This window comes from Oncorhynchus masou, chromosome 33 (assembly GCF_036934945.1).
Source record: "Oncorhynchus masou masou isolate Uvic2021 chromosome 33, UVic_Omas_1.1, whole genome shotgun sequence".
Lineage (NCBI taxonomy): Eukaryota > Metazoa > Chordata > Actinopteri > Salmoniformes > Salmonidae > Oncorhynchus > Oncorhynchus masou.
In genome coordinates this window covers 17,381,066-17,403,195 of record NC_088244.1, presented here as the reverse complement: position 1 = coordinate 17,403,195, position 22,130 = coordinate 17,381,066, and the positions used below count along the sequence as shown (strand labels likewise).

General features: G+C 42.2%; 1 protein-coding gene across 4 annotated transcripts; it reads right to left on the bottom strand.

Annotated features, from left to right (window-relative positions):
* Positions 1-545: 545 nt before the first annotated feature.
* On the bottom strand, positions 546-16,581 carry slmapb (sarcolemma associated protein b). Of its 4 annotated transcripts, XM_064956572.1 has the most exons (11): positions 16,486-16,563; positions 16,260-16,369; positions 15,869-15,925; positions 10,960-11,085; positions 10,669-10,743; positions 7,267-7,572; positions 6,207-6,456; positions 5,522-5,693; positions 3,302-3,436; positions 1,946-2,033; positions 1,462-1,549 (listed from the first exon to the last, which is right to left on the bottom strand). In XM_064956572.1, the coding sequence occupies exons 3-10, from the start codon at positions 15,915-15,917 to the stop codon at positions 1,950-1,952; spliced, it is 1,197 nt and encodes a 398-aa protein (XP_064812644.1). In that variant the 5' UTR covers positions 15,918-15,925; positions 16,260-16,369; positions 16,486-16,563; the 3' UTR covers positions 1,462-1,549; positions 1,946-1,949. The 4 variants fall into 4 exon arrangements, with proteins under 4 accessions (XP_064812646.1, XP_064812644.1, XP_064812643.1 ...); XM_064956571.1 differs by having other exon boundaries at positions 16,260-16,579; XM_064956574.1 differs by lacking the exon at positions 1,946-2,033 and having other exon boundaries at positions 546-1,549; positions 16,260-16,580.
* Between the last annotated feature and the right edge of the window lie 5,549 nt (positions 16,582-22,130).

The following is a 22,130-nucleotide window of genomic DNA, read 5'->3' as shown; positions in this document are numbered from 1 at the left end:
TGTTATTCATTATTAATATCAGGATAAGACTAATACATAATTTGATGGGCTAGAAACAGCTCACCTTACGTTGTCGGTGTAGCATCTGTAGCTCAGGGGTCTGTTTTTTGGTCTTGTCCTGGCCCCTGTCCTCATCGAGATGGACTGCAGGACGGCATTGAGGGGTGTGTGTGCATGCGTGTTATTGAAAAATGTTGACTCTACATCTTTGCAAAATACTGAAACAAGAGTCCTCTAAACGCCAAACACATGTCCAAGTTGAAGGTACTTTCCTCTTTCTTCCGAAAGCACCTTTTCTGATTATCAATAGTAAAGTAATATCCATCAGAGATGCCTGGAGAAGTTAAAAAAACCTGGCATGATAGATACTTTGTAGCCGATGGCCAAATCAACAACTGTTCAACATGACTCACATGCCATACTGTAAACATTGAGATTTCATACGGTCAATGAGAGTTTTCTACCAACCCAAACTTAACATGTGGCTCCACTTATTGTCTAATATGTGGTACTATCAGGGTAATGGAGAAAAATAATCATGATCATGAGATTTAGAAGGTTTAATTAAGGTCACACAAAAGTACATTTTAGAGCAAATAGTTTTACTTCAAACTTAAACTATACCATCACCTATCTTTTCAAAATACAGTATACTTCGCACAATTATTTACATTTGAAAAAGCAATGCTTGAATTACAGTATATTTTGTGGTGAATTTAATTGGATGACAAATGAATTGATACTAGAGGTTTAAATTGCATGCAAACATTGATTCAAAAGGGAGGTAGGCCTACTGAATAGTCAACAGTTAACATCAAATTGAGGGGGAACTTCTAACTTCTTGGCCTCAAGATCATTAATCTCTGGTTATTCCTTAACCCTTTTTACCAGAATTATGTGAGTGAGTGTATGCAAATTATCTAAGATCATTCACCATGTATTCACACAGAGCTTAGGCGTTGCAATGCAGCAAATGAAAGTTGAAGGTGAATTTACATATTTTACTGGACTCTAAAACAAAGTGTTTAGGGCAGTTGGACCTCGAAGACAGGTCTTTCTGCAGTAATATTAATCATTATCAGTGAGGATAACAGTGTACAGTATCTTTAGCCTATATTCATTGTTGAAATCCTATTAGAAGATAGAGTCCTAATGTAAAACATAAAGAGAAAACCAAAAATGCATTTATGAGTTTCTGAAATTCTACATTTAGGAAGATTGAACTTGTCTTTAATTGTACAGTATATTTGATATTCATTTCTCAAATTTCTCTAAAATATATCAGTGAAACTATATAAGTATTCAACTAAAGGGCTCTCCATTTTAAAACATCTGAACATGAGTAAACAACTGAACAGATCAGGAGGCAATGCATTTAATAGGTTTAGTGTACAGAAGTCTGACCATATGTACGTATGTGTGCATGTTTGCACTAATATATCCTTGTGTGTGTATGTGTGTCTCACACTCAGGTCCTGGCGTAGAGCACAGCAGCAGTCATAGTCGCTACCACGGCAACGGCATGAGGCACCCAGACGATCCAACCACTCTGAAATAGGAAGTGACACAAACTGAAACACTCACCTCAGCACCGTCTGACAGGCTGCTTTGGCCCTTTAATAGCACCTGATTGGCCAAAGCTGTCATGGAATGCACAGAGAACAATGACGGTTGAAAGCAACATGTTCACGTAGAGCAAGACGAGACAAAAATCAGCCCATAGAAAGAGAGATTCGTTAGATATTAATGATCCAGGCAAGAGGAGAAGATGTCATATTAGAAATGTTAGTTCTGTCATGGGGAGACATCATATTTTCCTCAGTATTTCAGAGGAACGAGAGAGACTTTTCAATTTCGAGACTTGAGATTTGTTTCATGCAGTGTGCTGACAGAGACAAACAATGCGAGATGTAGGCCGGGTTGACTGGACAGGAGTACGGTGTACCTTTCTACCACAATGCGCCGAAGCACCAATACAGCAAAGCCAGGATAAGGCCGATGAGTATGGCTTGGACAGGCAGCAATAGGGAGGTCTACAGGAGGGAAGGGATATAAAGACATCATTGGGAATGGGTGAGTTTGACCCCAGGAGAGTGGGTCAACTCATCAAATATACTGAGTGTATTAAACATTAAGAACACCTGCTCTTTCCATGACATTGACTGACCAGGTGAATCAAGTTTTATTTTTTTCATTTTTACATTTAACCTTTATTTAACTAGGCAAGTCAGTGGAGAACAAATTCTTGTTTACAATGACGGCCTACTCCGGCCAAACCCGGACGACGCTGGGCCAATTGTGCGCCGCCCTATGGGACTCCCAATCACGGCCGGATGTGATACAGCCTAGATTTGAACATGGTACTATGGTGATGATTCTTGCACTGAGATGTAGTGCCTTAGACCACTGAACCACTCAGGAAAGCTTAAAAGGTTAAAGCTATGATCCCTTATTGATGTCAATTGTTAAATCAATTGTTAAATCCATTTCAGAGGAGAGACAATTGAGACATGGATTGTGTATGTGTGCCATTTAGAAGTCGAATGGGCAAGACAAAAGATTTAAGTGCCTTTGAACGGAGTATGGTAGTAGGTGCCAGGCGCACCGTTTTAAGTGTGTCAAGAACTGTAATGCTGCTGAGTTTTTCCCACTCAACAGTTTCTTGTGTGTATCAAGAATGGTCCCCCACCCAAAGGACATTAGCCAACTTGACACAACTGTGGGAAGCATTGGAGCCAACATGGGGCAGCATCCCTGTGGAACACTTTCAATACCTCGTAGAGTCCATGTCCTGACGAATTTAGGCTGTTCTGAGGGCAAAAGTGGATGCAATTCAAAATCAGGAAGGTGTTCCTAATATTTTGTACACTCAGCATATATTGATATTGGTACATAAAATACACAACACAATATGTATGTGACCATATTCTAACATACTACAAGCGTGTCCAAGCGTGTCTAAGTCTAGATGTAATAGTCAAGGGACAAGCTGGTTGGGAGGAGGAGGGGAGCAGTTGTGGTGTGATTAGAAAGGCTCTGGTGAACACCTGTTGTATCCTGTGCACGTGTTGAATAAACTCTGAAACTTTTCAACTTGAAACTCAAAGGAAGGGGTAGCCTGCTACTGGTGATGCTTGAAGTCAATTTCATCTGAACTCATCTCAGCTCAACATTTGAATTCAACCCAACATTTCCAAAACATATATATTTACAGAATGCATGTTGAAGATGATTCATGCAATATTCCTCCCTCCTCTTAGTCGCAGGATATTTTTTAAAGTCTTGATAGTGGATAACTCACTTTGTTTCCTTTCTCCCGCAGCATTTTCAGTTCAGCTTTACACTCCTCAAGCTCATCAGTGATCGACTGCTTTTCCTGTTCGGTCCTCTCAAACTTCTCCTTCAGGTCTGACAGCTCAGCCTGCGTCTCTTCGTACTGAAAACAGAAGTTATAAATATTACAGGGCATTCATAAAACATGCATAGTTTGAGCAACCGTACGGATTCTGTTTCAAATGGGATAAAAAAACGGAGGTTGTAAAAGTCCAGGCCCTCATCAAATACTTTGAACAAATACTTCCTTCCTCCCTTCTGTCATGAAGTTGGCCTCTTTGGGTATAGCAAGCCCATCCCCCTCTCCCTGCCTCCCCCTTTTCTCCTTCAACTAGGTTGCTGTGGTCAGAGAGACGTCATAAATTCCTGAGAATCTCCTCATGGACACAGTATAGAGAGAGTAGATTTTCATGGAGAACAAAGGAAATCCTTGCACCTCACAGAACTTGAGGTACGAACAAATTTCATGTTCCGGAGAAAGTATAAAAGATCGGTGAAGAATCCAGCTACGAACTGGTCCGTTTGTCACAACTTGGGGAAGCTCATGGGAGACGGTGTGGCCACATCACCATAACACTGTTTATATAATAGCCTTAGATACGAGGTTTACATCGAATTGTTGTATAAAATGAATGAGTGAGTATGATACTGTTTACACAATTTTACAATGTGATTTTGGACTGTTTAATGAAGGAAAACTCAAAAAGGGAATTGGATTTGAACTTAATCAGAGGACCGCCCCTGAACCCAGTTAGGGTCAGACATCCTGGGACAGCCTTTTCTGCCATTCCGATTAAAACCCCCACTCTGGTTTTTGATCAGCAGACCGAGCTTACCTCAATTACGAGATGGCTAAAGGTTGCAGACCATGATTCTCTCAATCAAGGGAGGACAAAAGGTTGCAGACCATTGCTGAATATTTTAACCATACCACGTGGTTAAACACTTAGACTATCGATACCGACAGAATAAGAACAAGTCTTTGATATTAATTACTAGTCTGCAGCTAGGAATTCAGTATCATTGAACGCGAAGAACGGCAACCGACGAAACATCCATTCTATAACAAAACGAATGAATGTCACTCTGAACTATCCATTATAACCACGACAGAGAGAGAGAGGGAGAGACGGACAATTCTACAAAATAAATTAACTTTTCACCAGCGATCAAGACGACACACTGAGAGTAAATCTATATATTGATTGCAATTGTTCCCGAATGAGTGAGCGTTCATGTGCAAAGGATTAGCATTTCAATTGTTATAATTATCACTTTGTAGTGACTTCTTAGTCGATCCCCACTTCCCCTTTTGTCTAACAAGCCACCATGCCGGTTTAGCCCACTAGGGCACATTCTCCTATCATTACATTTACCTTGTTTGTTTGTTTGTTTATGCATTTCTATGAATTACTTAGTTAGTAATAAATAAATTATTTAAGACAATTGATGTATGGATGACTCATGGTGAAGACTAGGTTCATGCAGATAACCAACAATTTAAGACGTTTGGAATGAGACTAACGTGAGGTAAAGTAAATAATTCATTAATCAGAAGACTATGGATCAGATATGAAAATATCTGAAAGGTTATATTAGGAAATTATAACCTTGTAATCTGAATATTTCCCTTGGTGCCCCGACTTCCTAGTTAATTAGTTACATGATTAATCAGTTGATCGTGTAATACTAACTACAGATAATCTTTGATAAAAACTATGTCTTCAGTTAATGATAGTAAAGACAAGACACTTCCATGAAGTGACCACTGGGCTAACAAGATAGGATTGTGATCCTTATGGGTTCCATTATATACTTAAGCAATAAGGCCCAAGGGGGTGTGGTATATGGCCAATATACCATGGCTAAGGGCTGTTCTTATGCACGACGCAAAGCAGAGTGCCTGGACACAGCCCTTAGCCGTGGTATATTGGCCATATACCACAAACCCCAGAGGTGCCTTATTGCTATTATAAACTGGTTACCGATGTAATTAGAGCAGGAAAAACATGTTTTTTCTTTCATACCCGTGGTATACGGCCTGATATACCATGGCTGTCAGCCAATCAACATTCAGGGTTCAAATCACCTAGTTTATAATGTAGCTTTTTTTGCCTATCCAGTCATGTCAGATCATAGATCAGGGATTACTTCAAGGAAGGGAGGAAGACAGCATGCATGTGCCCACCTCTCTCTGCAGGTCCTTGGTGCGGCTGTCTGACTGGTCCAGCTGGCTCTGAAGTTTGGTGTTGTCCTGCTGGTGCTGCTCCTGCTGGGCCCCCAGCCTCTTCTCCATCTCCCCCTGAGAGAGCTCCAGGGCCTTCAGAATGCTGCCCAGCTCAGCACTCTGGGCACGTGAGCTGGGGGAGAGAGAGGGGTTGAAAGAGATTGAGACAGAGGTTCAGGAACAGTGTTACTGTCTATGAATGATTTGTAGACCAATGTATTCTAATTGTGACCATTTCAATGTCAAATGTATTGGTCTGTTAATGTGTGTGTGTGTGTGTGTGTGTGTGTGTGTGTGTGTGTGTGTGTGTGTGTGTGTGTGTGTGTGTGTGTGTGTGTGTGTGTGTGTGTGTGTGTGTGTGTGTGTGTGTGTGTGTGTGTGTGTGTGTGTGTGTGTGTGTGTGTGTGTGTGTGGGTGGGTGGGTGTGTGGGGTGTGTATATGTATATATGTCTGTGTATGTCGGTGTGTGCATGAAAGAAAGAGTCAAAGATAACTGGGCATTAGAGTAAGGGAGAGTGTGAGAGTGGCAGAGACAGACGTGCAAATACTGGGACGATTTTTGAGTTGAGTTGCGCACCGTCGAATCTGTGTATGATGTTTAGGCACAGATGCTCTTGCCAGTTGCGTTTCAGACTACAGACTGACCTGGCCAAATCCTTCTCTAGCTCCTTTTGCTTCTTCAGCATGGCCTCTTTCTCTGAGCGCATGACAGAACTCTCATTCTGTAGGTTCCCCTTCTCCTTCTGGTGGGCCCTGAGCAGTTCCTCCTTCTCCGCCCTGAGGGCAGCACTCTCCTTCTGGTGTGTATTCAGCACTTCCTGTTTCTCCAAGCGCAGGGATGACACCTCCCTCTGGAGGCTGGTGCACTCCCTCTGCATGGACTCCATTTCACCTGCTGTAGAAAACCATAGGGATGCTCGGACGTGGAATTATATCACAGCCTGGGTGATTGTCTGTTTCTGCTTCAGCCAACTCCTTGATACTTTCAGTAAAACTATTTAGTCTATTCGGGGCTAATTAGCTGCCCAAACTAATGATGTGGATATACTTTCATATGGATGCAACTTTGTGTACAAATGCTTTATAAATCACATAAATAACACTCATTACAGATAAACATTGCGTGTACAGAATATCAATATTTGTTATGTATTTTCTATGCACTGTATATGTAGTACCTTGCAGTGGTAGAAAAAGTACCCAATTGTCATACTTGGGTAAAAGTAAAGATACCTTAATAGAAAATTACTAAAGTAAAAAGTGAGACACCCAGTAAAATCCTACTTGAGTAAAAGTAAAAGTATTTGGTTTTAAATATACTTTACATATCAAAAGTAAAAGTAAAAGTATAAATCATTTCAAATTCCTTATATTAAGCAAACCAAATGGCATGATTTTCTTGATAGCCAGGGACACAGTCCAACACTCAGACATAAAAAAGCATGTGTGTTTAATGAGTCCGCTAGATTAGATGCAGTAGGGATGGCCAGGGATTTTCTCTTTAAGTGAGTGAATTAGACAATCGTCCTGTCCTGCTAAGCATTCAAAATGTAACAAGTACTTGTGGGTGTCAGGGAAAATGTATGGAATAAAAAGTACATTATTTTCTTCACGAATGTAGTGAAGTAAAAGTACAGATACCCCAAAAAACAACTAAAGTAGTACTTCAAAGTATTTTTACTTAAGAAATTTACACCACTGGTACCTTGTGACTCGGCAGCCTTCTGCCACTGCTTACTCTGCTGCTGTAGGTCACCTTGCAGGCCGTTAATCTCACGCTCGTACTTGCTGGCTGTCTCTCGCCACTTCTCCATATCCTTGGAGACGGTTGCTAGGTTACCCTGGACCGTAGAGACCTCCCGCTTCCAATCGGCGGTGGCAGCATCAAGGGTGCGACGCAGAGTCTTCACTTCTTCTCGGGATTTGTGCAGTTCATCTTGTGAACTCAGGGAGGCGCTGTCTTTCTGTTCTCTAAGGACCCCCAGCTCGTCCTGTAGCTGTCGCAGCTGGCCTGCTCACACAGATGACAGTGGACATTTTTAAGGAGGAGAAGAGTTATATTAAGGCTGGTCCTTGCTGTTCTGCCCCAGCAAAACTAGAATAGTCCCAGTAAGCAAAATGATGTTGAAAATACATATTTTTCCAGATGTTGAAGTTAGGTTAAATTTAGGTTCTGAATGAAAGGTGAAAAGATATTTTCCATGTTTAAAATACATATTTTCCAGAACGTTGAAAAGGCATATTTTCCTGATGCAAAAAAAAACTATTTTCAGGACATTGAAATCAGGAACATTTTCTGTTGACATTTTTTTGTCATTTAGCAGATGGTCTAAGAGTGACTTACAGGAGCAATTAGGGTTGAGTGCCCTGCTCAAAGGCACATCAACAGATTTTCATCTATTTTCTTTCACAGATTTTCACATTTTACAGATGTTGAAAAGGTGTATTTTACAGATGTTGAAATGGTGAAATGAGGCTAATTGTTGGTTCTGAATGAGAGTTTAATATATGTAATTGTCACACCCTGACCATAGTTTGCTTTGTATGTTTCTATGTTTTGTTTGGTCAGGGTGTGATCTGAGTGGGCATTCTATGTTACATGTCTAGTTTGTCTATTTCTATGTTTGGCCTGATATGGTTCTCAATCAGAGGCAGGTGTTAGTCATTGTCACTGATTGGGAACCATATTTAGGTAGCCTGTTTGGTGTTGGGTTTGTGGGTGATTATTCCTGTCTCTGTGTTTGCACCAGATAGGGCTGTTTAGGTTTTTGCACGTTTATTGTTTTTGTTAGTCTATTCATGTATAGTTTTTTCTTTATTAAAGAACCATGAATAGAAACCACGCTGCCTTTTGGTCCGCCTCTCCTTCAACTCAAGAAGACCGTTACAGAATCACCCACCACAACAGGACCAAGCGGCGTGGTGACAGACAGCGGCAGCAGGAGCAGCGAAAAGAGGAATGGACATGGGAGGACGTTTTGGACGGCAAGAGTATGGACTATACTACTTGGGAGGAAATAGACATGTGGGCGGTCGACCCAGGAAGAGTGCCGGAGCCCGCCTGGGATTCGCTGGAGCAGTGTGAAGAGGGGTATAGGAGAATGGAGTTGGAGAGACAAGCACGGCGGCGCGGTAGGAAGCCCGAGAGTCAGCCCCAAAAATTTCTTGGGGGGGAGGTACACATGAAGTGTGGCAAAGCCAGGTAGGAGACCTGCGCCAACTTCCTGTGCTTACCGGGGGGCGAGAGAGACCGGGCAGGCACCGTGTTATGCGGTGGAGCGCACGGTGTCCCCAGTGCGGGTGCATAGCCCGGTGCGGTACATACCAGCTCCGCGTATCGGCCGGGCTAGAGTGAGCATCGAGCCAAGTGCCATGAAGCCGGCTCTACGCATCTGGTCTCCAGTGCGTCTCCTTGGGCCGGCTTACATGGCACCAGCCTTGCGCACGGTGTCCCCGGTTCGCCTGCATAGCCCAGTGCGGGCTATTCCACCTCGCCGCACTGGCAGGGCGACCGGGAGCATTCAACCGGGTAAGGTTGGGCAGGCTCGGTGCTCAAGAGCTCCAGTGCGCCTGCACGGTCCGGTCTATCCAGTACCACCTCCACACACCAGCCCTCCGGTGGCAGCTCCCCGCACCAGGCTTCCTGTGCATGTCCTCGGCCCAGTACCACCAGTGCCAGCACCACGCATCAGGCCTACAGTGCGCCTCGCCTGTCCAGCGCTGCCGGAGCCTTCCTCCTCTCCAGCGCTGCCGGAGTCTCCCGCCTGTTTGGCGCTGCCAGAGCCTTCCTCTCCAGCGCTGCCGGAGTCTCCCGCCTGTCCAGCACTGCTAGAGCCTTCCTCCTCTCCAGTGCTGCTGGTGTCTCCCGCCTGCCCAGCGCCATCTGAGCCGCCCGTCTGCCCAGCGCCGCCAGTCTGCAAGGAGCCGCCAGTGCCGCCAGTCTGCAAGGAGCCGCCAGTGCCGCCAGTCAGCCAGGGGCCGCCAGTGCCGCTAGTCAGCCAGGAGCCGCCAGTGCCCCTCAGCCCAGAGGCACCAGAGCCCCTCAGCCCAGAGGCGCCAGAGCCCCTCAGCCCAGAGGCGCCAGAGCCCCTCAGCCCAGAGGCGCCAGAGCCCCTCAGCCCAGAGCCCCCGCCCCTCAGCCCAGAGCTTCCGCCCCTCTGTCCCGAGCTGCCCCTCTGTCTAGTGGGGTCATTTAGTAGGGTCGCCGTGGTTAGGAGGCCACGGAAGCAGACAATAAGGCGGACTAAGACTATGGTGAAGTGGGGGCCACGTCCAGCACCAGAGCCGCCACCGCGGACAGATGCCCACCCAGACCCTCCCCAATAGGTTCAGGTTTTGCGGCCGGAGTCCGCACCTTGGGGGGGATGGGGGGGGGTGTACTGTCACACCCTGACCATAGTTTGCTTTGTATGTTTGTATGTTTTGTTTGGTCAGGGTGTGATCTGAGTGGGCATTCTATGTTACATGTCTAGTTTGTCTATTTCTATGTTTGGCCTGATATGGTTCTCAATCAGGGGCAGGTGTTAGTCATTGTCTCTGATTGGGAACCATATTTAGGTAGCCTGTTGGGTGTTGGGTTTTGTGGGTGATTGTTCCTGTCTCTGTGTTTGCACCAGATAGGGCTGTTTAGGTTTTCGCACGTTTATTGTTTTTATTAGTCTATTCATGTATAGTTTTTTCTTTATTAAAGGACCATGAATAGAAACCACGCTGCATTTTGGTCCACCTCTCCTTCAACTCAAGAAGACCATTACAGTAATTAATAGAATGTTTAGGCCAAATCCAGGCTGGTCCAGACCGGACAAAATCTGAACCAAACATAGACGGCTTTGGATGTGGAAATCAAGGCCGGTCCGGTACTGCACCAACAAAAGATATCCAAAAGGCGGTGAAGCTCTCTCTATCTCACAGGACTGAACCAACAACACAACTACACCCAAACTTTAACCACATACAGTAGCCTAGATTCATGAACAGTCACGCATACAAACAAAAATCCAGCTCTACCCACACACATTCCTACACATTTCTCACACACCCCAAAGTAATTCTAGTAAGGAAGATCCAAGATCCAACTTCAAACACACACACTTTGGTCTATAGCTACCGTGTAGGAATTTCAACTGTTTCGCAGACTCGTCAGCTTGCTGCTTGTTGGCTCTCCTCTCCTCCTCCAGGAGACCTATAATGTATGACACAAATAATAAGTTAACTTCTCTAACTATGAACATTCACTGCTGCAGCTGTTGTGTGAAGGTGTGTATGCTTGTGCCTGTTATCTTTGTACAGTATTGGGTAATGTCTGTAATTCGCTTTGGATAAAAGCATCTGCTAAATGGCATATATTACTATTATAATCCACTGTTGGGTGAGTGTCATTCCCAAGCTTTTCCATTACCTTGCAGTTCCATGCATTTCAGTTTTCCTGTGTTGGAGAGCTCCTGGGCCTCACGAAGCTCCTCGTTCAGATGCTTGATGACTTTCTCTGAGTCACTTGTTCCCGTGTTGGATCGGTTCATCTCATCTGGGAAAGGAATGGAGGTAAATACAGTGTTCAGCAGAGGACAGACCAACATGACAGGGTGGAGACTTACATTGCATATGGAAAGTATTCAGACCCCTTGACATTTTCCATATTGTTTTACGTTACAGCTTTCTTCTAAAATTGGTAAAATCATCCTGAGCGCTCAAGAGCTGGTTTTCATCAAGAATCTCGCAGTACTTCGCTCTGCCAGCCCCTGTGTAACAGTATAGCTGTAACACCTGGGCTCAAACCAGGGACCCTCTGCACACATCAACAACAGTCACCCACGAAGCATCGGGACCCTCTGCACACATCAGGACCCTCTGCACACATCAACAACAGTCACCCACGAAGCATCGTGACCCTCTGCACACATCAGGACCCTCTGCACACATCAACAACAGTCACCCACGAAGCATCGGGACCCTCTGCACACATCAGGACCCTCTGCACACATCAGGACCCTCTGCACACATCAACAACAGTCACCCACGAAACATCGTGACCCATCGCTCCACAAAAGCCGCAGCCCTTGCAGAGCAAGGGGAACCACTACTTCAAGGTCTCAAAGCGAGTGACGTCACCGATTGAAATTCTATTAGTGTTCACCACCACTAACTAGCTAGCCATTTCACATTGGTTACACCTACTACTGAAAAACATCCCCACAGCATGATGCTGCCACCACCATGCTTCACCGTACAGTGCCAGGTTTCTTCCAGATGTGACGCTTGGCATTCAGTCCAATCTTGGTTTCAATCTTGGTTTCATCAGACCAGAGAATCTTGTTTCTCATGGTCTGAGAGTCTTTAGGTGCCTTTTGGCATGTGCATTTTACTAAGGAGTGGCTTCTGTCTGGCCTTCTGGAAGGTTCTCCCAGAGTGTCAGAGTGACCATTGGGTTCTTGGTCACCTCCCTGATCATGGCCCTTCTCCTCCAATTGCTCAGTTTGGCCTGGGGGCCAGCTCTAGAAAGAGTCTTGGTGGTTCCAAACTTATTCCATTTAAGAATGATGAAGGCCACTGTGTTCTTGGACCTTCAATGCTGCAGAAATGTTTTGGAACCCTTCCCCACATCTGTGCCTTGACACAATCCTATCTCTGAGCTCTACAAACAATTCCTTCGACCTCATGGCTTGTTTTTTGCTCTGACATGCACTGTGGGACCTTATATAGACAGGTGTGCGCCTTTCCAAATCATGTCCAATCAATTGAATTTACCACAAGTGAACTCCAATCAAGTTGTAGAAACATCTCAAGGACGATCAATGGAAACAGGATCAGTGGTGGATAAAATACCCAATTGTCATACTTGAGTAAAAGAAAATGACTCAAGTAAAAGTGGAAGTCACCCAGTAAAATACTACTTGAGTAAAAGTCTAAAAGTATTTGCTTTTAAATGTACTTAAGTATCAAAAGTAAATGTAATCGCTAAAATATATTTATGTATCAAAAGTAAAAGTATAAATAATTTCAAATTCCTTATATTAAGCAAACCAGGTGGCACAATTTTCTATATTCTTTAATTAACGGATAGCCAGGGGCTTCAACACTCAGACATAATTTACAAACAAAGCATTTGTGTTTAGTGAGTCTGCCAGATCAGTGGCAGTAGGGATGACATGGGATGTTCTCTTGATATGTGCGTGCATTAGACAATTTTCCTGTCCTGCTAAGCATTCAAAACTAGTACTTTTGGGTGTCAGGGCGAATTTAAAGAGTAAAAAGTACATTATTTAGTTTAGGAATGTAGTGAAGTAAAAGTCGTCAAAAATATTAATAGTTAAGTAAAGTACAGATACCCCAAAAAACGACTTAGTACTTTAATAAAGTCTTTTTACTTAAGTACTTTACACCACTGAACAGGATGCACCTGAGCTCAATTTCGAGTCTCATAGCAAAGTGTCTGAATACTTATGTAAATAAGGCCTTTCTGTTTTTAATATTTTATAAATGTGCAAAAATGTCAAAAGCCTGTTTTTGATGTTTTGCCCGATTTTATTCAATTTTAGAATAAGGCTATAGTCAAGGGGTCTGAATACTTTCCCAATCCACTGTATCTACAGTAGGGGAAAATGAGGACAAATGTTCTTGTAAAATTATAGATGACTGACATTAGCCACATGTGGTCTGGTACTTTCTATGACCCTCGTTAGGCCTTTGCGAGATTCCAAAGCTAATGTCAAACTTGACTGAATGTCTGACTCTCTGGACTGTTTTGCCTCCCCACTCCCTGCCAACAGATTACATTAAGCCATGGATGAAATGTGAGATAATTTCCCAAGATGACCAAAAATTTGACTATTACATGAACTAATTACATCCCAAAAATAGAATAATGAATAATGTCATCTGAACTCACATATTGGGGTCTGCTTATATTAGCAGGCACTTATAGTAGTCAAGCCCTTTGATGTACCCTCAAAGTAATCACATTTCTCACAGTTTCAAAGCAATGACCTCTACTGACTATGATTTCATAGGTCGAAAAGATGACTAGTAGGGAAAGCAACGCATAACTCTCTCTCAAAATAGATGGAATAAAACCCAGCTAAAACTCTTCTTCTAATCTGCCAGGGCTGTAAAAAGAGACGACCTCATCCTAGATCAAGCGTTTGGCAGAGGCCAAAACAAGACGCCATAACAGATGGAGCTTGTGCACCATAAATGGAGATATAAGAGGGCTATGACATCACTGTGGCAGACACTGTATCAGTGTAGAAACTAACAATATGTTTCAGATAACAGACATGCAAGCACAACCTCTCACGCTCGCTAGCTTGTTTAAATACACATGTGCAAACGTCACTGTGGAATATTAGCTTTGACGTCAAACCAGAGAACTAATTAGAGATGTTAGTTATGCTAATAAATGTCCATAAACAAAGCAGTGTTTAGAGTCTGCTGGAGGCTGGTGGTGCACCCACCCCCCATCCCTGTTCAGGCACATGACCTCTCACTGTGTGTGAAGACAGGGAGGAATGCTCTGGCCTCTATCTTAGAGAGTGCGTGTGTGTGTTTGTGTGTGCGTGCATGTGTGTGCATGTCTGTAAATGGCTGAATGAGCATGAGAATGTGTGTAGGTGTGTGTATGGATGTTTGCGCGGAGCATATGTCAGGAGCTGAGTGAGTTTCGTTGTGTGTGTTTCTCTGAGGAAATAGATTCTTCGTGAGGAGCTGAGTGAGGTTAAATGTGTCCGTGTGTGTGAGAGAGAGCGAGAGAAACTGAGAGAGAGAAAGCAAGAGAGAGGGAGAGAGAGAGAAAGCAAGAGAGAACGCAAGAGAGAGTGAGAGAGAGAAAGCAAGAGAGAGGGAGAGAAAGAGAGGCTGTGTGTGTGAGAGAATGTGTCCGGTAGTAACATGATGTGTTAGCGCAGGGGTATCAAACATATGGCCTGTGGGCCCCAATAAATACAAATAAAAAGCTCTATTTAATTTAAAATCACTAAAACCAAATTGAAATGACAAATTACTATGTAGAAATTACAATGGACCTACCATACCGTTTCGTGACTGTGTTCAGGTCGCTAATAATCACCAAAATGAAAGCTAGACAGTCAGGGACCTTAGAAAATTCCAAAAACGGTTGAGGACTATTTTATGCAAATTCTGACCGTGAGGAAATATAACCAATTTTCAGTGCGGCCCTCCGGATCTCGTTAAAAACCGAACACAGCCCCCGGAATGTATTTTTTTGTTGACATCCCTAAGTTAAAGGTTTATCTCTCACTGACACATCATGGTTGGCCATTACTTCTTGGGATATTTGGTGTCATCAAATGATGCCGGATGAAAAAACACAACTGTGGAATATTCCTTTCTACGTCTAAACATATTTCAGACTTGCTTGATCATCGACCATTACGTTCCCTCATAGGCACCACAGAATGAATGTAATGAGAATCCTTCTAACCCTTTTTCTATTTTTACATCTCATCATGCTGAAGGCTATAGCCGTCATGCTCCATCCACCCTAATGTCTAAGCCCGCTACCATTGTGGCAGCCATTCAAAACTGAGTCAGAGGCTTCATGATTCCCTGACCGGTACTCTATTTGTATACATTAACACTCACAAAGAAATCTTCTGGTCTAGGCCTGATGCTTTGGATTACAGCTACAGAATATACTGCAGGTATAATGATTCCTATGTTATAAGGGTAACTTCATATTATTAAACTCTGATGAGATTTACACAATAAACTGTGAAAAAAAGATAACCTTAAGGTCAAATGTGTTATTGTTGTTCTGGTGAATAGCCAATGTGTTCTGTATAGCCTATGTGACTAGTGGCATTACTAATTAATTGATCATGCACAATTGATTCACTCACAGACATGCATCAGGAACATACACAAGGTACTCCAGTGTCCTCTCTCAAATGTTAACTACTTGTTAGAATTGGTTGTCAATCCTGTCAACCTAAATGTCAATACTGTCATTTAACAGTCATTTGAGTTGATCCCTAATGTATTAAAGGCTCCTTCAGATTACGGTTTGATTCCACTTGAAACCAGAGAACTGTGGCCCTAAACACAATGCCTTTTATAGCAATGCGAGCTCTTAAATGTCCTGTTTCCACACCCAGTCTTTCCTTTACAAAGTCTCTCTCTCTTTGACCCTTTCCTCCTCACTCGGCAACGAGGTCTGGGATGACTTGCACAAGTCAGTAATAGAATAGCAGATGACTAGTTAGAGACATCAGAACTGATCCAACAGATCCCGGGTCAGTTATTAGAATCTGTCCAATTACGTGTAATAAGAATAAAGAGAAGGTCTCACTCACCTTTAATGAGTGAGACCTTCATGGGTTCTTTCAGCTCCTGATGATCCATTTGCTTATCTGCAAAAAAGGATACATTATCATTTCATATGAGTACAGTGACTTTGCAAACAGTTCGGGGTGAGAGATGAGCTAACTTGAGAATAGAATATTAACAAGATATCATAGCAGAAGAAGAAATCAATAACATAACATATGAAGCACAAGACTGAAAAGCGTAATTGAATGTGAAATGAATGTGCATACAACGTACATTGAAGACTTTATGAAGAGATGTTGTATTACAATTCTATGAAAGGAATTAAAAATGAAAGGATAATAAATTGAAAGTAAGAAAGCCTTATAAATTAGTACATTACATTACATTACAAAACATATAATAATGTGATATTACCTCAGGTCAGGTGTTCTCTGCTATTATCAGTGCTGGGGCTACAGCAGTCCCTGGCATGAAGAATTCTTTCCAACTATCTGATTTTTCAGATGCGAAATGGAATAGTCCATCTGAAGAGGGGGACATCAAATGCAATAACAAAGACTATCCATCAGACTGCCAAGCTATTTTCCAAGGCATGTTAGGAAAAGAACCACTGGTACAGTAAAAATGACTGGTTGATTACCTTGAAGGTAGTCAAAATCTAATGATAGAGGTCATCCAGATCAAAACAATAATTGTCACAAATAGTCCCCCCTCTTCATGGTGGAGGGTCCCAGTCTTTCCACACTAGGTCATGAATCTGACTGGGGCATCTCGGAAGCTGCAGCTGCATACTGAAACAGAGGGAGGTTTTGTTCAGGGAATGAGCTGTTCCCAGGCCAGTTGGTACTGATGTAGAAATGGGGGCTTAGCCTAACAATAGGACCTTCCAATGTGAGATTGTGTGAGAGTGGGTAGTGTGTGAGTGTATGAGTTTCGGAGTGTGTGTGTGTGTGTGTGTGTGTGTGTGTGTGTGTGTGTGTGTGTGTGTGTGTGTGTGTGTGTCTGTGTGTGTGTGCCCTTGTTATGCCAAGTAGGGCACTGCCATTTCCCTTTAATTTAACTCCATGCTGACCATATGTTTCCATAAGGATAAATTATGCTGCAACATTTTGAGCTCTGAAAGGGGTACTGTTGACAATAAAAGCAGGACATAGAATAAACAGAAATAAATGATGTGGAGTATGACATAATATAAACGGTGTAATGTTAGAAGTGGAGAATGCAACTAATACACTGAACTAATGTGGTGTGACATTACAAAGGTTAGGAGGCTTTGCCAGAAGTTCAGAATGGGACAGAATAATAAAAGAGATTTAGCAAAACCACAGAGACTAATCTAGGAAAACCATGAATGAAGGAAATACTGCCAGTACACTTCCCTGATACATGTGTACATATTGTAATATAAATTGTGCATTCCTTTATTATACTTATGCTAAAACATTGTATTATTTCTTATTGTTGTTGCATTGTCGAGAAGGAACCTGCAAATAAGCATTTCATTGGACAGTGTATACTACGTGTATCCTGTACATTCAACTAATAAAACTTGAAACTACACAGTCTCAAGGACAACCTAGAGAACTGTGACCAAAACAGAATGAAAAAATAGAATGTAAATACCACCAGGGTAATACTGCCACTCTGCTGTGTGTTTGTGTGTGTGACAACCAAGTACTGTGACTTCCACAGTATTACAACGTTTTTCCTCCTAGACTGAATGGATGCATTTGATCATCCATGTACAGATGAGTAGAAATGAAGAAGGGAGTTAATAAAATATTTCCTGTAGGGACCCAAGTTTTTTCTGACCATGTGATGTGACCTGGAGTGGAGAAAATATGTAACCTAATTAAAGGGTTGAACTAGGGCCCAGTTTGTTCTAGTCAGGTCATGAGGTTACCCTTAAACATAGAACTAAATCTGTATTAGGCCCTACCAGATCAATACATTCTCATCAATGTCCACTTTAATGCAACTTATACTGTATTGTGTTTAAGCTGGAGACACACAATATATGTTTTTATATTTCCTGGAAGTATCCTGTGAGAAAAGGTAGAAAAGCAAGAGAGCTCTATACATAGACCTACAGAATAGTATGAACAAAAAAACTAGGAAAAAGAACAAGGTCACTTCAGTTAATTTCCCATTTGAACCGTTTGAGTGTCTTATGATGAGATTTTGTAGAACTATCGCTAGAAAAACTCAAGACTAAGTCATCTCAAAAAATCCCATCTTAATAATGAATACATGAATCCCAAACAAAACCTATTTTTTTATCCATTCTTCAACAATCTAAATATCTTCATTAACCCACTACCAAACCCCTTTTTTCTGTGCTAGTCGAGCAAGTGACAATAAGGTATAAGCCTGCATCAATATTAGACAGAGGAAGAACTCAATTTCATATAGGCCTGCCTACCATCCTTTATTAGTGTCCTCATTCCAGCGATCTCCACTGAACCCTAGCCTGAAGGCCCAGCATCATACTGCCCCCTTTTTCTCTCTCTCACAGAAGAACCATCAAACAGGCAAAGCATCAATACATGACTAAGATTGTATCCTACTACACCGGCTCTGACACTCGTCGGATGTGGCATGGTTTGACTCTTTCTCCTTGGTGAGGATCAAAGGTGCCAGATCATCTTGGCACATGGCAGACAGATAGCCAGACCCCCCCCCCCTCCCACAGGAGAGGAGAGGGGGGAGTTGGGTCAGTTTTATGACTTAACAGCCGGTCATAAATAGTTTGCAGAAACTCTCCTTCCTTGCCCTGCAGTATTGGGAAAGAAATTAATTTATCTACAGAAGACCTTTGCCGCCTTAAAATTCTAATGGCCAGAGAATTCACTTTGGAACAATATTCATAAGACAGGAATGGTAAGAACAGTCCGTTGGGATCTAAAGAATAATCCTGTCATATGGTTTATTATTTTGTGATGTCACTAAGGGTGGTATGACAAAGTAACTGTAACTCTGAAAGTGTACACATCCTATGTATCAAATGTTGTATAAAATATATGATTAAATATGAAAATACTTTTGTGAAGATAACAATGTGATTTTAGCCTTCTAAATTAGATAATTGCTTTTCATATAAACTTGTGCCCTGTCAGTAGCCATGCCCAAGTGAGCTCAGAGTTTGTGTCAGCAAGACGGAATGCCCCCTTTGGCCAGAGTTCTTAAAAAGACTCGCTAATGAAATTTAAATTAGACCATCCTGACATACAGCATGAGCTGAACCTTACAAAGTGGTTTAAACTCTTCAGACCAGAAAACACTCTCGAGCGGCTAGATGTTCTTTACCATTCGGCCATCAGATTTGCCACCAATGCTCCTTATAGGACACATCACTGCACTCTATACTCCTCTGTAAACTGGTCATCTCTGTATACCCGTTGCAAGACCCACTGGTTGATGCTTATTTATAAAACCCTCTTAGGCTTCACTCGTCCCTATCTGAGATACCTACTGCAGCTCTCATCCTCGTCAGACAACACCCGTTCTGCCAATCACATTCAGTTAAAGGTCCCCAAGGCACACACATCCCTGGGTTGCTCCTCTTTTCAGTGTGCAACAACTAGTGACAGGAACGAGCTGCAATTTATTTTTACTAAAACTGGAACGTATTATTTCCATCTCTTCATTCAAAGACTCAAACATGGACACTCTTACTGACAGTTGTGGCTGTTTAGTGTGATGTATTGTTGTCTCTACCTTCTTACTTTTGTGCTGTGGTCTGTGCCAAATAAAGTTTGTACCATGTTTTGTGCTACTGCCATGTTGTGTTGCTACCATGTTGTTGTCATGTGGTGTTGCTACCATGCTGTGTTGTCGTGTTGCTGCCATGGTTGTGGTCTTAGGTCTCTCTTTATGTAGTGTTGTGGTGTCTCTCTTGTCGTGATGTGTGTTTTGTCCTACATACAGTTGAAGTCGGAAGTTTACATACACCTTAGCCAAATGCATTTGAACTCAGTTTTTCACAATTCCTGACATTTAATCCTGGTAAAAATTCCCTGTCTTAGGTCAGTTACGTTACACCACTTTATTGTAAGAATGTGAAATGTCAGAATACTAGTAGAGAGAATGATTTCTTTCAGCTTTTATTTCTTTCATCACATTTCCAGTGGGTCAGAAGTTTACATACACTTAATTAGTATTTGGTAGCATTGCCTTTAAATTGTTTAACTTGGGTCAAACGTTTTGGGTAGCCTTCCACAAGCTTCCCACAATAAGTTGGGTGAATGTTGACCCATTCCTCCTGACAGAGCTGGTGTAACTGGGTCAGGTTTGTAGGCCTCCTTGCTCGCACACGCTTTTTCAGTTCTGCCCACATATTTTCTATGGGATTGAGGTCAGGGCTTTGTGATGGCCACTCCAATACCTTGACATTGTTGTCCTTAGGCTATTTTGCCACAACTTCGGAAGTATGCTTGGAGTCATTGTCCATTTGGAAGACCCATTTGCGACCAAGCTTTAACTTCCTGACTGATGTCTTGAGATGTTGCTTCAATATATCCATACAATTTTCCTACCTCATGATGCCATCTAATTTGTGAATGTGCACCAGTCCCTCCTGCAGCAAAGCACCCCCACAACATAACGCTGCCACTCCCGTGCTTCACGGTTGGGATGGTGTTCTTCTGCTTGCAAGCATCCCCCTTTTTCCTCCAAAACATAACAATGGTCATTATGGCCAAACAGTTCTATTTTTGTTTCATCAGACCACAGGACATTTCTCCAAAATGTATGATCTTTGTCCCCATGTGCAGTTGCAAACCGTAGTCTGGCTTTCTTTATGGCGGTTTTGGAGCAGTGGCTTCTTCCTTGCTGAGCGGCCTTTCAGGTTATGTCGATATGGGACTCGTTTTTACTGTGGATTTAGATACTTTTGTACCTGTTTCCTCCAGCATCTTCACAAGGTCCTTTGAAGGTAGGCCTTGAAATACATTCACAGGTACACCTCCAATTAACTCAATTAACTTTTACAAGCTGTTTAAAGGCACAGTCAATTTAGTGAATGTAAACTTCTGACCCACTGGAATTGTGATACAGTGAATTTTAAGTGAAATAATCTGTCTGTAAACAATTGTTGGAAAATTACTTGTGTCTTGCACAAAGTAGATATGCTAACCAACTTGCCAAAACTATATTTTGTTAACAAGAAATTTGTGGAGTAGTTTTGAAAAACGAGTTTTAATGACTCCAACCTAAGTGTATGTAAACTTCTGACTTCAACTGTATATTTTTTTTAAAATCCCAGCCCGCGTCCCTGCAAGAGGCCTTTTGCCAGGCCCTCATTGTAAATAAGAATTTGTTCTTCACTGACTTGCCTACTTAAATGAAGGTACGAAAAAAAAACATTGGTTCCACAAACGACAGAAGACGACGATGTGCAGGTTCGTGAAAAAAAATGTGCTGTTGATTAGCGATTGTCAGATTTAAAAAAATCTATATGTTTTCTATCGACTAAGAGAGCTTCAAAAACTGTTTATTCGATTGTGGGGTTTGAATATTGTGAGAAGTCAACAACATATTTGGTGAGAATCACAAGATAGGGTACAAAGTCAATTATATTCTAGGGACAGAAGCCTACATTAGGTGTTCAGTTTTCTGTTACAGCATAATTTAATCCGCAGTTGTTCTTTTGCTATTTTACTTTTTTACAAATAATATTTAGATGTTAATAGTATCTTCTGATGACAATTATCACATATCTTAACTAAATGCAATCTATTAACTTCCAAATATATGTAGGTACAGTATCTAGTTTACCGATTACACGTTCTGATGGAATGGCTTGTCCTTTACTTTGTAAAAACCTTGATTGCATCGAGTGAATGTTGGACAAATATATTGGTTCCTTTCTAAACATAGCAATGTGAATGCAAATAGGACTGGGACCACAAATATGTGAAGTGAACTGGCAAGAGTTGAGTCCTTATTCAAAGGCAAATGCAGTGTGAGTACAAAGATAACTGAGTTATTGTTCTTTTTACCCGAGTTCTCTTTAAAGGGGACTGAGATCGGTTATTTGGTTGTGGACTATATGTGAAAACACCCAAGGTTATGCAGCCTCTCTCCATATTTTGTATTTTTTTAATTTTTTTAATTATTTCTAAGATGATTGTTTTTAGTTTTGCGTAAGCTAGTTATTATGCAATTCAAGACACACAAAGGGATGCTCGAAACTCTGACACATCGTGGGCGTTGCCAGTTATGGGCGTTACCTGTAATGTGTCGTCGTGACTACGCGGTCTCATGGGAATGAGAGTTTCCAAAAAT